The sequence below is a fragment of the Manis pentadactyla genome, chromosome 4 (genome assembly GCF_030020395.1).
Source record: "Manis pentadactyla isolate mManPen7 chromosome 4, mManPen7.hap1, whole genome shotgun sequence".
Classification (NCBI taxonomy): domain Eukaryota; kingdom Metazoa; phylum Chordata; class Mammalia; order Pholidota; family Manidae; genus Manis; species Manis pentadactyla.
Window position 1 is genome coordinate 178,966,940 of NC_080022.1, and position 16,578 is coordinate 178,983,517.

At 42.6% G+C, this 16,578-nt stretch overlaps 2 protein-coding genes and 1 pseudogene across 2 annotated transcripts in view; 1 reads left to right on the forward strand and 2 right to left on the reverse strand.

The window, feature by feature from the left end:
* WIPI1 (WD repeat domain, phosphoinositide interacting 1) overlaps window positions 1-4,505 on the reverse strand; it is a 30,770-nt gene extending 26,265 nt beyond the window's left edge. Inside the window, exon 1 of the mRNA XM_036899827.2 lies at window positions 4,317-4,505. Coding sequence (XP_036755722.1) covers window positions 4,317-4,396 — 80 coding nt within the window. The 5' untranslated portion in view covers window positions 4,397-4,505. The remainder of the gene's footprint in view (window positions 1-4,316) is intronic.
* ARSG (arylsulfatase G) overlaps window positions 1-12,097 on the forward strand; it is a 146,506-nt gene extending 134,409 nt beyond the window's left edge. The window contains exon 14 of the mRNA XM_036899820.2: window positions 11,948-12,097. Within this exon, the coding sequence (XP_036755715.1) occupies window positions 11,948-11,970 (23 nt within the window). The 3' untranslated portion in view covers window positions 11,971-12,097. The remainder of the gene's footprint in view (window positions 1-11,947) is intronic.
* A 29-nt stretch (window positions 12,098-12,126) lies between these two features.
* On the reverse strand, window positions 12,127-14,450 carry LOC118919681 (AMSH-like protease; annotated as a pseudogene).
* Window positions 14,451-16,578: the final 2,128 nt, after the last annotated feature.

The following is a 16,578-nucleotide window of genomic DNA, read 5'->3' on the forward strand; positions in this document are numbered from 1 at the left end:
ACAAAATCTAACGCACAGAATATTTAGAATAAGCAGTCTGACCTTGAGCACTTCCACCCTGGGAAAATGGGATGTCAGAACTGAAATGGACCTTAAAATGGTCCAGGTGAGCCTAAAAATGTACCCAACTTCATTTAAAATAAATACATGAAAAGGTGAGATTTGTTCTTCACAGGGCAGTATATACTAAAATAAGGATCTTACTGTTAGAAGCCTGGATGGCCAAGGCTCTTGTTTCACTAGCCTAAAAAAGAGAAAGTCACATGCTTCTTTCTGGAATTTTTTTCCTACCCAAACATTTGTTCTTCCCTGCGGTAGGAACAGGAGACTACACTCAAATTTTAATCAGTGACGTAGCTGCTTCTGTTCCTTAGCCCTCCAACCTGCTGAGAAGCTAAAATGGAATGTCAGACATCCACTTAAGAGAGGCAATGTGCTCAGAACTGGGTTTGGTATCCAGAATTACAGCATTAATGATGACAAACAGCAACAAAATAGCAAGCCAATCTGAAAACTTCAAAATACATCTACAGGCAAAAGAATGAAACTGGATCACTATGGTACCCCATATACAAAAATTAATTCCAAGTGGATTAAAGACTTTAATATAAGAACCGAAACCACAAAACTCCTAGAAGAAAACCGGTAAGTTTCTTGACATCAGCCTTGGTGATTTTTTTTTTTTTTTTTTTGCTATGACTCTGAAGGCAAGGGAAACAAAAGCAAAAAATAAACGAACAGGACTATGTCTAACTAAAAAGCTTCTGCACAGCAAAGAAAACCAATTATATGAAAAGGTAAAAGGTGACATTTGTTCTTCAAAGGGCAGTAGATATTGAAATAAGAAATTTACTGTTACAAGCCTGGATGGCCAAGGCTCTTGTTTCACTAGCCTAAAAAAAGGTCACATGGTTTTCCCACAAGGAGTTAATATCCAAAATATATAAGGAACTAATAAAATTCAATAACAACAACAAAAAATAGTCCAATTAGAAAATGGGCAGAGGATCTGGATAGACATTTTTTTCCAGAGACGACACACAGATGGCCAACAGGCCCATGAAAAGATGCTCAACATTATTAATCGGGGAATGCAAATCAAAACCACAGTGAGAGATCACCTTACACCTGTCAAATGGCTATTATCAAAAAGACAAGAAATAACAAGCATAGGAAAGGATGTGGAGAAATGAGAACCCTTCTGCACTATTGGTAGGAGTGTAAATTGGTGCAGTCACTATGAAAAACAGTATGGAGGGTCTTCCAAAAATTAAAAATAGAACTACCATATGATCCAGTAGTTACACTTCAGGGTGTCTATCTACAGAAAACAAAGCACTAATTTGAAAAGATATATGAACCTCTATGTCACTGCAGCCTCATTTACAGTAGCCAAGATACAGAAACAACTTAAGTGTCCATCCATGGATGAATGGATAAAGATATATACACACACAATACAGTGGAACATTATTCTGCCAAAAAGAATGAAACCTTGCCATTTGCAACAACACAGGTGTACCGTGAGGATATTATGTTAAATGAAATAAGTTAGATAAAGACAAATACCACGTGATTTCACTTATATGTGGACTCTGAACAGACAAAACAAAACAAAAGCCAGACTCAGAGATAACAGAGAACAACAGATTGACGGTTGCCAGAAGGGAAGGAGTTGAGGAAGCAAAATGCATGAACGGAATCAAGAAGTATAAACCTCCAGTAATAAATAAGTCATGGGGCTCAATGTACAACATGGGGGATACAGTCAATACTAGTTTATTAACTTTGTAGGTTTACAGACAGTAACAGCTTATTGTGATGATCGTTTCACAATGAATACAAATGTCAAATCACTAAGTTGTACACCTGAAACTAATACAAGATTGTATGTCAATTATACTTAAATTTATAAAAAAATTTTTTTTCTACAATTAGAAAAAAACCTTCAAAATATACTCTGTAGTGATTACTATTTTTAAACATTCTTTACATAGACTTTTCACATGAAATAGAGGTATTTCGTTGCAAACAGGATTGTAAAACTTGCAAGTAAGTAAAATAATGTTATAACTGGAGTCTAATAATATTAACTGAAATATTTGGAAATTTAAAATAATTTTCAAACATAATTCCTGCTCCTGAAACAGAAGAATTTTATATATGAGAAAATGGCAGTGTGATCACTATTATGTGTTCAATGACTGATGATCAATGGCCACAAAAATACTCTGAATCAAAGAATTCAGACTAAAACCTTATTTTATCCATAGGCCTTTCTGTAGGAAAAAAAAAAAATCATTATCTCTCATGGGCATAGGGCTTGGGACAAATACCTATCGCCAATCAAATGAAGAAATGTACCCCAAGTACCCAGCACAATGCCAATCATGAAGTATTCGTGGACAAAACTGGTGAAGGTTAGTGGTAATAACGGACCTCAAACTTAGACTACATTTAACAGAAAAAGACACACTGTATTCAGTAAGTAGACTAACTTATTTTAAATCCAATGTCATACCCTCTGTGGCTCAAAGCAACTGACTGTGACAAAACTTTTATTTATAGGTGAGACAGAGCTGTCCAGCAGAGCCTTCATCCAAGAAAACAGAGCGGACAGTAGAGACTAAGGAAATGAATTTTTCAGGCACCCTACAGTTTTGAAAACATTCTCATTCAGTTATTATAGAAAGCTGGGTTTAACTAGAGTAAAAATTAACATCACTTAAAAAATTGAATAAACAATGTTACAAAGAAGAATTTAGAACATTTACTACTAATAAGCAAACTAACTCTCCTCCCTAACCTGGGTTCAGTTGGGAAGGAAAACACCCAGGCATTTCAACAGCCAGCCCCTCTTGCAAAATGTTTCTTACAAAACATCAGAATTTTATCAAGACCATCATTTCTGTAAACTGCAGGCCTCAATCCATGAGTGGATCCTAAAAACAATTCAGTGAGTCACAAATGGCTTAAGAAAAATAAATAGAAAACACCAGAGGGTATCACACATAATAAGGGTAAACACCATTTTATGAATTGCTTGTCAGTGATATTACATGTATATGGGTTTTGGTGGGTGGTGTTGTAAGATGCATTTCTTATTGTGGGTTGTAGAAAGCTTGAAAGTTACTCATCTAACCAAGCTGTCTGGCTACCAGATTACATGATTACACAGTTTTTTCAAACAAAGGCATATTGTTTGGCACAGGGTGTTTTTAAGCAGAATCACAAAGGGAATGGAAGTCAGAGTTGCTTATGTTACACGCTGGCCTTAATTACACCACTGAATGTTCAATATTAGCATAGCCCAGTCCCAGGCAGCCAGAGCACAAGACTGAAGCTGACTCCAAACAAGGAACCCAAGAAACTGGTACAGCAGGAAGTGGGAGACTGGGAAGCGGTCATCCCTGCTTGATGCTCTGGGTGCACATTCCAAAGAGATTATTCCATATGGTCCTCTGGGCTGGCGTCTAACCATTTCATGAAAAGAGGAAAGGAAACAGGCGTTTGCTTCCAAGGGACCGAATCCAGACGTCTTAAACACAGTTCAGCAACTCCTGACTCTCTGGCCAAATCCAAAGGTGAACATCAAGGTGGAACATTAAAAATCCACTCAAAAAGCAACAGGGTGGAGCTCCTGCTTCTCGCTGAAGGCAGCCTGAGCCAGGGAAAGGGTTCTTGGACTTGGAGAGGGAGAGCCTGCCTTGCTGAGTGGGAGAAGTGAAAACACAGGGAGAGGGATGGAAAGGTCTGACATCCTGGCGGGCAGGCGAGATGCCCCGCGCAGGGGCTGGGACAGGGGCTGGCCTGGCCGCAGGGATAGGCTGCCTCTTTGTCCGAGGCCCAGCCCAGATGCCACGTTGAGAAGCTCAAAGACAAATGGGAAAGTTTTTCCTGTACTCCCATCTTCCTGGGCCCCAACTACCTCGCCTCGGGTCTGCTAGCAACTTCCTTCCCCCCTCCCATCTTCTTTGTCTTGGCCTCTGCCCCTCCTTCCCCGGACCCCCACCCTGGCACGAACCTCTCCCTTACCGTATTCCTTAGCCCTCTCCAGCCCCACTCGCTCCCTTCACGCCCGCTGGCCTTTTGGCTCCCGACCCGAGGCAGGGGCTGGGGGCGCACAAACCCCCGCTGGGGGACGCGGCAGGCGGAGGCGGTGGCCACCCGGACCCCGGCCAGTGCAGGGCAGCCGGCCGTGCCGTCCAGGCCCTTAGGGGCGCAGGCCTGCGCCTCTCGCAGCAAGTGCCTATGGGACAAGACCCCTGGCCGCGACTTTTCCCCCACCTCCCGTCAGGGCTGGCGCGGCAGCTTACGTGCAGTCCTGGTTGAAAGAGAAGCAGCTGATCGCCGCCTCGACCCTGCCTGGCGGGCCGTCCGCGGCCTCGGCCTCCATCGGGGGCTCGACCCGCGGAAGCCGCAGCTACGAGCCGGCGACAGCCACCTCAGCAGCCCGCTGGCGCGGGCTCCGCGGGCCGGGTCGCCGGCCCGGCTCCACCCCTGGCCCCGCCCAGTCACATCCTGGCCCCGCCCCATCCAGCTTGCCCCGCCCCTCCCCGTCCGGCCCCGCCCCTCCAGCTGGTTCCCCGGAACCCTGCCCCTGAGAGGGCGGGGGTCCCGATCTGAGGCCACCATTGGCCATGAGCCTATGCGCTGCGCCCCCTTCGACCAATTGCTGACGGCTGCGGGCGGAACCTCTCTGCTGGAGGTCCGCCCCCAGAACCTGGCTACGGCTCTCCATAGGGCGAAGTCGCGTGACTCAGAGGCTGCAGGCCACGTGGTGGTGTTTTCATCGCTTGAACCGCGGGGCGTAGCGCGGGCGAGAGGGCCCTTGGTGCCTCCGTAAAGGGGCCTGGCGGACGCGCTCCTTCCCATCCCACCCCAAATCTCGTTACGTGTAACTGTCGGTCAGTTAAGCTTACAGAGTTTAGTAGAGAGAGTTGGACGCCAGAGCCCCACCCTTTTGCAGAATCTTCAAGCTGTTCTCAGAAAGTTTTTCTAAAACCAGGATGCTAAGGCCAGACAGATGTGAAATTGTATTACCGATTGCCCTGCCGTTGAGAACTCTTACTACATGACAAGCCCTGTGTATTACTTCGTTGAATTCTTATAGAAAATTTTGTGGGTTAAGTGTAATTATGCCCAATTTAAAGTGTAATTAGGTCCTACGTGAAAAAGCCCTGAAAGCATGCGGCTGCCAAACAATCTGAAATAACACAGTAAGTGGTAAAACGTGGATTTTGTCTTATTTCAAGACCCATGCACTAAACGACTCTGCTAGACAGTATTTGGCGAAGCCTGTCTGATTTGCAGCTTCAAAAAAATGAAAGAAATGTGTACAGGATGGTGCATTTTATGAAGGGGATAAAATCTTGAAGAACACACAGGTAAAAACTCACATGACTCACATGATTTGAGATGAATCCTCACAAGTGTCTCTTCCTAAGCTAAATTCATGTGCCATGTAGAATACCAACACAGTTGATGAACCAGTAGCTCTGCTAAGCTTTGGATTTATATAATTCCTGACAAATTTTTAATTCAGCTTTACAAATTTTGGGATAAAGTGACATTTTAGTTATTGTTATACCCCAGTATTTCAAATTGGAATTATGCAAATTTGCCTAATTTGTGACAAAGCTGTATATATAACTTTACATATAAAAAAGCTATATATAATACACCCACACTTTGAAAACTTGGATCTAGAATGGGTGAGTGAAGAACACTGTTTCACTTCAGCTTTTCTGGTTGGATTTTCGGTTTGGGTTTTCTAAAATGCAAATATAAGAGCTTCTTCTCTCAATGCTAATTCTTTCTCTCAACTGATGTAAAAATAGTTCAGCTCATAGATCCACAGATGTTGATTGCTCTTTAGTTGATTGTGTGGTGTTGTATAAATGGTCCTACGTGAAAAAAAGCTGTTGTTTGGAGCCTTTAACTTTATTATCTTTGTGACCTCTCAGATCAAAATGCTTCTCCTGCCACTCCAGCTCAGCCAAATGCTGTCCTCCTTTCTGTTCTGTTTAGAAAAGCAGGGTCTGGCATGCTAGGTTGTTGGGAGAATTGCATATAGTGCAGAATTAAGGTTTTTAAAGTGGAAGCTGTTATTTAATGAGTTTGGGCTTTATGGGGTAAAATTGGGAGCTGGTGATAGTTTTTCAGCAGGAGTGTTTCGTGATAAAAACAGTGTTATAGGCAGATAAACTCGGCCAGGGTGTGCAGAACAGATTAGGAAGGGGAAAAGCCTAGACTAATGTAAAATTCTAGGAGTGAAGGGATGTGAGATACAGGCTATTGGACGGCAGCAAGGCCAGAAAGATTAGGACAAACCCAAGAGGTTTCCTTTTTTAATGAAAAATATTTGACATCTAACATTGTCTAAATTTAAGGTATACAGCCCATTGGTTTGATATATTTACATATTGTAATATAATTGCTGCTGTATGTATAATTGCACCTCTATTATGTCACAACAAGAGCTATTTTGAGACAGTGCTGTCCAAAAGGATGTGCGCCACAGAGGTGAACCCCATATGTAATTTTAAGTTTTCTAGAAGCCATGTTAAAAAAGGTAAAAATAAATGGACAAATTAATTTTAATAGTATTCAGCAAATATGTCAAAATATTTCAATAGGTTATCAATGTAAAATGGTTAATCAGCTAGTTTAGGTTTTTTTTTAGCATAAGTATTTAAAATCCAGTGTGTCTCTTACTTACCTTATATCTTTTTTTTTAATGTTTACAGAACCTTTATTCATAATTGCTAAAAACTGGAACTAATCCAAATGAACTTCAGCTAGGTAAAGGAAAAACAAATAGTGGTAAATACCCATAATGGAATACTACTCAGCAACAAAAACCCAGTGATACACACAACCACTGAGAAACCTGAAACTTATTATGTTAAGTGAAAGAAACCAGACTCAAAATGTTCCATACTCTTTAATTCCACTTTTATGCCCTTCCTGAAATGCCAAACGATAGGGAAATAGAACAGATGACTGATTGCCAGAGACTGGAGAGAGGAGAGACTGTATATAAAGTGGTATGAGGAAATTCTGGAAATGTTCTTATGGTGATGGTTATATGACTGTGTACATTTGTTAAGCTCATAGAAATGCTCACTAAAGTGAGTGGATTTTACTGTATGTAAAATATACCTAAAAAAACCTGCTATATATAAAGTATGTTAACATCCTATCATGAGCTGGTGGGGAAGTGGATTAAGATTCGATCAGACCTGGTCAGGACTTGAACAACTGGTCTGGGGCAATTGGCCAACAATCTAAAATGCAATAGTGAAGGTGGTGTGACCAAATTTCCAAGCATGCATGTCAGGTAAGTTGTGGTTCCAGCAATGAGACTCTCAGGACAGTAATGACAGTCAGGTAGACTCTTCTTAGTGGGGAATAGAAATGGCTACACCTCCTGGTTAAAATAGGACACTGTCAGCCTCATGACCACAAGAACAGGGTCTGACCCCAGGAAGGAACTGCCATATGTCAAGGTCCAGCCCAAATCATTAGACCAAGGCAGGACTCCAGTCATTACACCTTGGATTCTCTGGACTTCTTTCTGTTTTTGCAATGTCACGTTTTTTTTTAATCTTATTTTTTAAATTTTGCTATCATTAATATACAATTACATGAGCAACACTGTGGTTACTAGATTCCCCCCATTATTAAGTTCCCACCACATACCCCATTACAGTCACTGTCCATCAGCGTAGTAAGATGCTATAGAATCTATTTACCTTATATCTTGATTTGCACTAGCTACAGTTTAAGTGCTCCTGTGGCTGGTAGCTATTTTACTGTTCAGTGGAATTTTGAGAGAATAAACCACAGGGCACGGTGGCTGATGGGGAGGTTGGGTACCAAGGAGGAAGAGGGAAGAGTCAAAGCTGATTCTATGGTTAGGAAAGGGAAGCTTTCAGAAACTAGATGGGTGGACAGGTATTTAGGAAGATAGTTTCAGGCATGTCAAGGTAACAGAACTGAATGCTTGTTGGAATTAAGGTTCAGGCCTCGGGATGTAGGTATGGAAGAAAACTGATTACCTTCCCAGCCCTACCTTTCTTGTCAATGATTCCCCTTGTACGTTTACAACTGTGCTAATGGCCCACCATCCACCACCGCCCGTGTGGAAGAAATAACTTCCCCGGGCTGCCTCATCTGGTTTCATTTTTCCCAAGACAACACAGAAATCTATATTTTTATATAAATTTGTACTTACATAAATCTTTGTTTATTTTGTATAAGCTTGTGCTCTTATGTAAACACTTTAAATGTTGACAACTAATTCTTATTTTTAAAAAAACACTGTGTGGGAAGAAGACATCAGCTGGCTGACTGTGGTCTGTGGAGGGTCAGTGTGTGACCTCTGCTGGAGGTGTAAGCAGCCTCTTGGAGAGGCTCCGCCCTCAAAAACAATTCCCAGAAGTCCATTCTTATAAAAAGACACAGAAAATATTACGAATACATGCAGAGGTATTGAGTTCAGTTATTGTTGAGCTGGTTTTTATTTTTTTAAGTTCCAGTTCTAGTTCTAGGTTCTGTGGGAGAGAAAACTTAGGATTTGAATGTTGGGCTTATGGCAGCCTAATCCTTCCACATTCTTAGAACGGAAATTTCAATGTTCAATAACATAGGCAAAGGATATCCCGAGGAGGAGGGGGACACATCAGTTTACCGCCAGTGGGAACAAGAGTTTGGCTTTTTCTCCTGCCAACTGAAATTCCTAAGCGTCTGTCTTTTCCAAGAAAAAAATGTCCATTATTTCTAGGGGAATCGGTAAATCAACAAACATTGGAAGAATGACGCCGAACTCTGAAAATCAAGCATCCTTGTAATACAAAATTGTAGGCCGCAATCCAACTAATGGGAAAACTTCCTATTTATGTAACACTCAGGTTTTAATTTTAAAATGCTGAGGAGAGCATGCACAGTGCATTAACAGGGGAAGCTGGAAATGCAACATCCTGCCTGATGCAACCCTCGGGTCACCCAGTCTGGTTTCCCAGAAGACCCAACTGTCTATAATTAGAGTAACTACTAGGTGAGCAAACACCACTCCGTTCCTCTTCTTTTTATAAAATCCATTCTATTTTTATAAAATCAAGTCACAGGAAGTGATTTTCTTTTTCTTTTCTGATGTGTTTCAACACTCAGAACGTGAGCTGACAAAGAGCAGAGCCACAGTGGACAGTATATGGTGGTGCTTTGAGAAAAGAGTAACGGAGGAAGGGCCTGGGGACAATACAGAATGAGTGACTTGGGGACAAGGAGGAGGGAAGGGTGAGGTGTCACAAAGAGAAGGAAGCTCAAGGAGTCAGCCCCACAGTTCTGGAGTAGGAGGGGAGAGTTTGGACTGTACGGTGGTTTCTCAGAAAGGGTGTGATCCCATCGGATTGGCAAACAGGAAGCCCCAGCCAGAGGTACAGCTGAGCAGCACGCACAATTGGCCTTTTTCATTACTAATCATAGGTGCTGTCTGAATGAGAATGCATAGCTGTACTGGATGAACAGTCCCTGATATACGCCTTTGCTCCCAAAATGGAACCACTATTTCTGGTTTTATTGATTAAGAAAGGGAGGGCAGGGGGCAAAAACCAACAACCATTCTAATATTCCTTGGCTTACATACTTCCTCAGAAGAGCAAGAAACAATGACAGTTAATTAAAGAGTGAACTGGTGTTCTTGTCTTCATTTTCCCCCTTACCTTTCTTATTTTTACTTCCAGAATAATATTCCTAAAACACCCAGGCAAATCACAAGGTCTCCATGAGGCAGTTCTTGCTGACCAGCTGATATTCATGAAGACACTATAGTTGTGAACATACTTGAGCTAAGGGTCTGTTACTCCAGACAAGGTAGAGAAGTTCAATCATGGAGCTTCTGTTCATTGGGACATCGTAAGACGAGCCAAAATTAGAGAAAGTTCAGCAGGTCAGTCAAATACCCTGACTTGAGTTTTAGTGTATAAAGACACGCATCTGGAAGTGGAAAATAAAGCTTTATAGCAAGCTTGGCTTGAAGCCCCATGCATCTTGAATGCCCACTACATCTGTCCTGTCCAGAAGACTGCCCCCATCGTGAAGCTGTGTAAACCAAGGTCGAGAGATGTTGGCTAAGTTGAGAAAGATCTTAGGGCAGTTTGCAATTCCCAGGTCACCGTTTCACACTGCCTCTCCGATTGCTGTGGCTCAAGGCTAAAATAGAATTGGCATCTTAACCTGTACTCCATCCTATAAAGAGACAGAGAGGTGAAGGTAGAGAGAAAGAGGCAGCATGGAGCTAAGGAGGCCACCGGGCAAATGCAACCAGGCAGGTGTGGAGTGCTGCACCTTTACAAAGCTTTGTGTACATTTGTCAGAAGTACTGCTAGAAGGGTCTAAAGACATCTTTTGCTCCCAAGAAAAGGGTCAACCTGCAATTATGGGCAAGGGTGGCTAGTTGATAAGTGGCACTGTAGGACTCAAAGTTTCTTCCTGGTCTAGAGGGATGGCTTTTGGGCTGGTGACCATTCTTTGGAACTCTTATCTGGGAAAATGGTGCTTTGGGAAATGGGAGAGAGGCTGACTCATGATTCTTGGTGAGCAGTGCCATCTAGGGACCTGCAGTATTTAATACCAGAAGGGATGAAGAGCTGGTCCTGAAGCCCCAGGAAGAGGAGACTCCCCACAGGTGATCCCCAAACCCCTTTACAGTCTATACATGAAAACACAAGAGGCCCCATTCACCACATCCTCTGTTGAAGGAAGAGTTTGGAAGGCATTTGCATATTCATTCATCTGACACATTTTTATCATGTGCCTACTACGCGCCTGGTTCCAAGTTCTGCGATGTGCCACGGGACAAAATAAATAAAAGTCCCTGCCCCATGGGCAAAAACCATAAGCCAATAAACACACAAACAATAAAATGGAGACCAACTCAGATGGCGATGAGGGCTAAGAAGAAAAATAAAGCAGTGAAATGCATTGGGAAATATTGGAAATAGATTGCACAGAGATTGCGCAGGGAGGGGGTCCCGGGAAAGTTCCATTGGAACAAAATCCCTGAGGAGAGAAGGGAACAGCTTGAGCAGCACGTGGGGAAAAGCATTCATGGCAGAAAGAACACAAGTGCTCTTGGGTGGTGTTTGGAGGAGAGAAAAAATAGGAAAAGAGGAATGTTAATGCCTGGATTCTGGGGGAAGGATGGAAACTACCAGACATTCTGACTTATGTTTGATCAGAATTACTCAGCAGCTGTGTTGAAAATAAATTGGGGATGTCTTGGGAGGTTCACAGTCAGTCCAGCGTGCTTAACCACTCCAGAAAGCCCAGTGTTAGGTTTATTTAACATTGCTGAGCAAGTAGTTGTAGTTGCCGAGCTCATTTAGATCTTTCTTCCAAGGGGTCGCACTATTTTCTTGTGGGATCTGAGAAAGTGAAAATCGGCCCTGATAAGCTGACTGTGATGTCTCGGACAGTTGTAAACAAGGCCAGCAGGAAGCCAACAGACAACAGTTTCTCCCAAGGCCACACCACAGCTGCAAAATGACTAACGTTAAGTGACTAATTCTTTCTTATCAGTGCCTTCCCCAGGCTCGCTCCGCTCCTCCCACCTCCTGAACAATGATTTCTGAGATAACTATTAAAATACCACCCTTCATGCCCACCTCTATCCTCAACCTGATTCTCATTTCTCCTACCCTTCCCACCTTAGAATCATATATCACAAACCCAAATCCTACAAAAATCCCCTCTCGGGGACACCCCTTGGTTCACTTGGTGTGCACACCCCCTGGCTGCTGTAAGTTAATACAGCTCACACGGACTGGGTGAGCTTGGTGGTCTTTACCTATAACTGTTATGTTAATGTGATGAATTACATTGATTCATTTTTTAATTGAGGTGAGACCCCCATTAAATGAACCTTTTTCTCTTTTTTTGGCAGCACAATATATTGACTGGCTATAGTATTTGGGTATGTATGTTAATAGGTATTGATCTAACACCACTGTGAACTCTATCTTGAGACAGAGCAGCCCACAAAGAAAACCTCAGAATGTACAAGAGCAATAAATATCAAACTTTCTCAAGTGTGTAAAGAAGAAATACCAGCCATTTCTGGGATCATCTTACAGAAATGTGGCCACCACGGGTCCAGGTGGCTGGTGTTAGCAGCGCTGAACTTTGAAACATATCGCCACACTTGGGCTCAATGACTTTTATGTCTGTCACTAACACATGCTTGGATGTGTTAAACAGACCGGGGCCCTTGGTACAGATGAAAGCCCTTCTTTTTACAGTGGAAGCCTCCATCATGAAGGTTGGTGAGCCTGAAGATGCCCTGTGCTTTGGTGAACATACAGTGTCAATAGCCTCTGGCCACGTGAGTGTGGGTCAGAACACCGTCTGGGTCAGACATGTGTGGATCCACCCCAGAGTGAAGGAGATCATGTCGACCCTGAACACTGGATAATTCTACATTCTCCGTGTGTTAGTAGTCTGGTCCCGCAGATGGCTTTGGCCCGATTATGTGGATATTAATTCATGATGCATCAGTTTACCACCAGGTATCCACAGATTTCCCTTTCCTTTCTCTGTATTAGATTCCACCAGCTGCAGAAATCTGTTGTAAAGACAAAACTCCTGATAAAACTATACATCACCATCCTCCAACCACTAAATTCTGAACAGCGCTTTGAGCAGCAGCTGACTTGAAGGCCCTGTTTACAGGAGACTGGTCAGCATAAGTGACTGCGTCACTTTTACTGGGTTGATCTGAAAATACAGCCACAATGGAATTGTTCCCGTGTGTGTATGGGAAGGCAGGGCAAAGCAGTCCCATCAATCTGCTCCATCTGTGGGGGCGGGTGGGGTGGGGTGGTGGTGGTGGGCCGGAGAGGACTGGGGGCATGTTTCTGGCTCCACATGTGACCTTGGGCTAATTCTCACTTTTTGAGTCGACCTTTGAAAAGCAGAAACTGCTCCAGTTCTAGCTGCTGCTGGAGAATTTGAGCAGCAATTCTTCCTTCCCACCTCTATCAATCTCTGATGCTCCAATTTTTAGATAATTTTAGCTTTAGATTTGTTTTTGCTGGGAAAATATTCTTGGTATTCCATGTTATATTTCTTTAAAAGTCCTTTTTCAATTCATCTGTTGTTGAGAATGCAGTCTTGCTCAGTTTCTTCATAATGTCCTGCTTTTCTGGTATTGCACCTTGCTGGTAAATCTCAATGGCTGGGGAACTTTTCTACAAACAAGGTTAAGAACTGACTATAAAGAATAAAGTCATTTTCCAAGTTTCCTTCTTCCAAGTGCACAGATGCCATCCTCTCCATATCTACTCCAGATCTAAAACAGCGTCCTGGAGTGATTTCTTCACTGATGGTAATATTACAATGAGGCTTGCCAAGGTACTGGACTCACTCTTTTGGGCTGAGGGACACATCTGTGTAAAGATAAAACTCCTGATAAAACTATACATCACCATCCTTCAACCACTAAATTCTGAACAGCACTTTGAGCAGCAGCTGACTTGAAGGCCCTGTTTACAGGAGACTGGTCAGCATAAGTGACTGCATCACTTTTACTGGGTTGATCTGAAAATACAGCCACCATGGAATTGTTCCCGTGTGTGTATGGGAAGGCAGGGCAAAGCAGTCCCATCAATCTGCTCCATCTGTGGGGGCGGGTGGGGTGGGGTGGTGGTGGTGGGCCCGAGAGGACTCATTTTTTCAGAGAAATCACAGTAAATGCCTGATCCATGCTGGCCTTTCTACAAAAAAAAGATGTTCACTGCTTCTTGTCAGTGATGTCATTATGCTACTTTGATCTAACCAGAAATACAGTGGGTCATGAAAATTAGATTACCAGTTTATTATAAGAGGATGTAACTCAGGAACAGCCAGATGCAAGAGATGCATAGGGCAAAGTATGTGGGAAGGGGCATGGAACTTCCAGGCCCTTTCAGGGCACACCATTCTCTCAGCACCTCCCTGTGTTCACAACCTGGAAGCTCCAAAATTAATCTTTTAAGATGAACAATTCAGTGGCACTTAGTACATTCACATCCTTGGACAACCACCACCTCTATCTAGTTCCAAAACATTCCCATCACTCTAAAAGAAAACTCTATACCCATTAAACAGTTAGAAGCAACCACCAGTTACCAGTTCCTGGCAACCACCAATTTGCTTTACATTTCTATGTGTGTATCTATTCTGCATATTTCATATAAATGGGGGGGGGGGTCATACAATATGTGATCTTTTGTGCCTTGCTTCTTAGCATAATGTTTTCAAGGCTAATCTTTATTCTAGCATGTATCAGTATTTCATTTCTTTTCATGGCTGAGTAATATTCCATTGAATGAATGTATGTACCACAATTTGTTTATAAATTCATCAGTTGATGGACATTTGAGTTGTTTCCACCTCATAGCTGTTGTGAATAGTGCTACCACAAACCTGCCTGTACATGTAATTAATTGAGTACCCGTTTTCAAGTCTCTTGGGTATATATATATATATATATATATCTAGGAATGGAATGGCTTGGTTATATGGTAGTTCTATGTTTAACTTTTTGAGGAACAACAAACCATTTTCCCCAGAGACTGAACCATTTTATGTTCCCATAGCATTGTACAAGGTCTCCAATTTCTTCACTTCCTTGGTAACACTTATTGTTTTCTGTTTTAATTTTTAAAAATTACCACAGCCATCTCCATGGATGTGAAGAACACTGACGTTTTATGCCATGACTGCAAAATTGCAAACTCTTGGGACATCCAAGTAATGCTGGGCCCCCCAGCACTCTCCCTGAAGTAAAGCTATTCTATATTCTCAAGGCTTCTACACCCATTCTGGGTCACACTCTAACACCTGAGCAACAGAGCTTTGTATCATATAGAAACTTGTTCAGTTTCAACACACAAAGCTCAACTGTGAGTCCACAGGGTCAAGTCAAGAGATCAATATCTAAAACTGACCATGGGCTGCCCCTCTAGCATGTTCTTTCCATTCTTATGTATTATTCTCCCAGCTAAAACCCCTTAATGCACCACCAGTTCTTCAGATGTGTTGGGACGTGATTGCATCCCAGCTGTGCTTTGGCTGAGACATCACCACTACATAGGTTTCTTGTTAGGGTGGAAAGTGGTGCCAATCACGCAGCTGATACAGAAGGACAAATCACTTCGGGAACCCATGCCTTTGGTTCCTTTGACTGTGAGGATCCTGTGTGACATCAAAGAGGGAATGTCTCAGAGGTAGTTAATAATCGGTATCCTGGGCAAAGAGTAGGTGTATGGGACTGAGAGAGAGATCCAGAATCACTGGTGAAGAAGTACTGGCTGAAGCCATGAGAGGAGTAAGATATAATGGAAGATGTCAGTCAATGAAGAACTGGAGTGAAATAGCCTGGTTTGACGTTTTGAGTATTCCTTTAATTTTAGGAATGCTGTCAGAAAGGAGTCTGGCTTGTGTGCTGAGCCGGCTGCAGCAGCTCTAAGTCACACACTGTGGATGAGTGAGAACCTCTGTTATAAATGAAAATGTGCACTGGCAAGTGCTCATTGGCTACCAGTGAATGCACTAGGCTACCTTGGTACCTATTATCTATATGGTCTCCTATTTTGCTTATTGATTGGAAATATGCACGAGGAATCAAAAGCTGGTGTGTTTTTTCAAAACCACAACTGCAAGGTTTCACTGCTGCTTATTTGAAGTGTGTATGACTTAGACTTTTCATTTTTTTCTCTGAGGACAGAAATGTCCTTTGGTGGGTTTCTAATTTTTTATGGAAGTTTGGTTCCAGAGGCTATTTAGAAGGTGTTAGGAAAGATATCAAGTGGCCCAGACATATCTTAAAATATCTAAAGAGGCCATTTCCTAGGCCCTCAGGTCTCTCTCCTCTTTTTCCCCAGGGATATATTCCCACTTGTGGGGGTTTAAGTAAGCCTCTATCTACAGATGGCCCTTGTCTGACCCCACTCTCTGGCATGCTCTGCCTACCTCTTACTTTCATCCCAGAGCACATCATCGAATACTTCCACTGGCATTCATGGTAGGATCTCTTTCTCCTGAGTTCTTGCAAGAATCCTGCTTCAGCAACTCCCAGGAACTAGTGGGAGAGTTGTCTTTTAAAAAGAGATTTATCATATACCAAGGGCAGGAATCACATATTTTGCACCAACTTATGCATTGACTATTTGTGTGGTAGGCTGCTATTTTCCATTCTTCTTTTCTCCCAGTCCATGAACATAGTATAGATTCTTAGATCCTCTTGCCTAGGTATGTAGTTTCCCATGACCACAGTGCCCAATTCCTTCCATTACCAGGGATTCTTATTACATTGGCCTGCATATTTCCACAACCTGAAATTATCTTATTTGTTTATATGTTTACTGTCTAGCTCCTCTACCTAGAAGGTAAGCTCTGTAAAAGCAGGGTCTTACATATCTTTTGCCAGCATCTAGAGCAATGCTTGACCACATAGTAAGTGCTCATAAAATACTTGCTAACTGACTGACGTAGAGAATCAATAATTTAAAAAATCAGTCACAAGTTAGCTTTCCA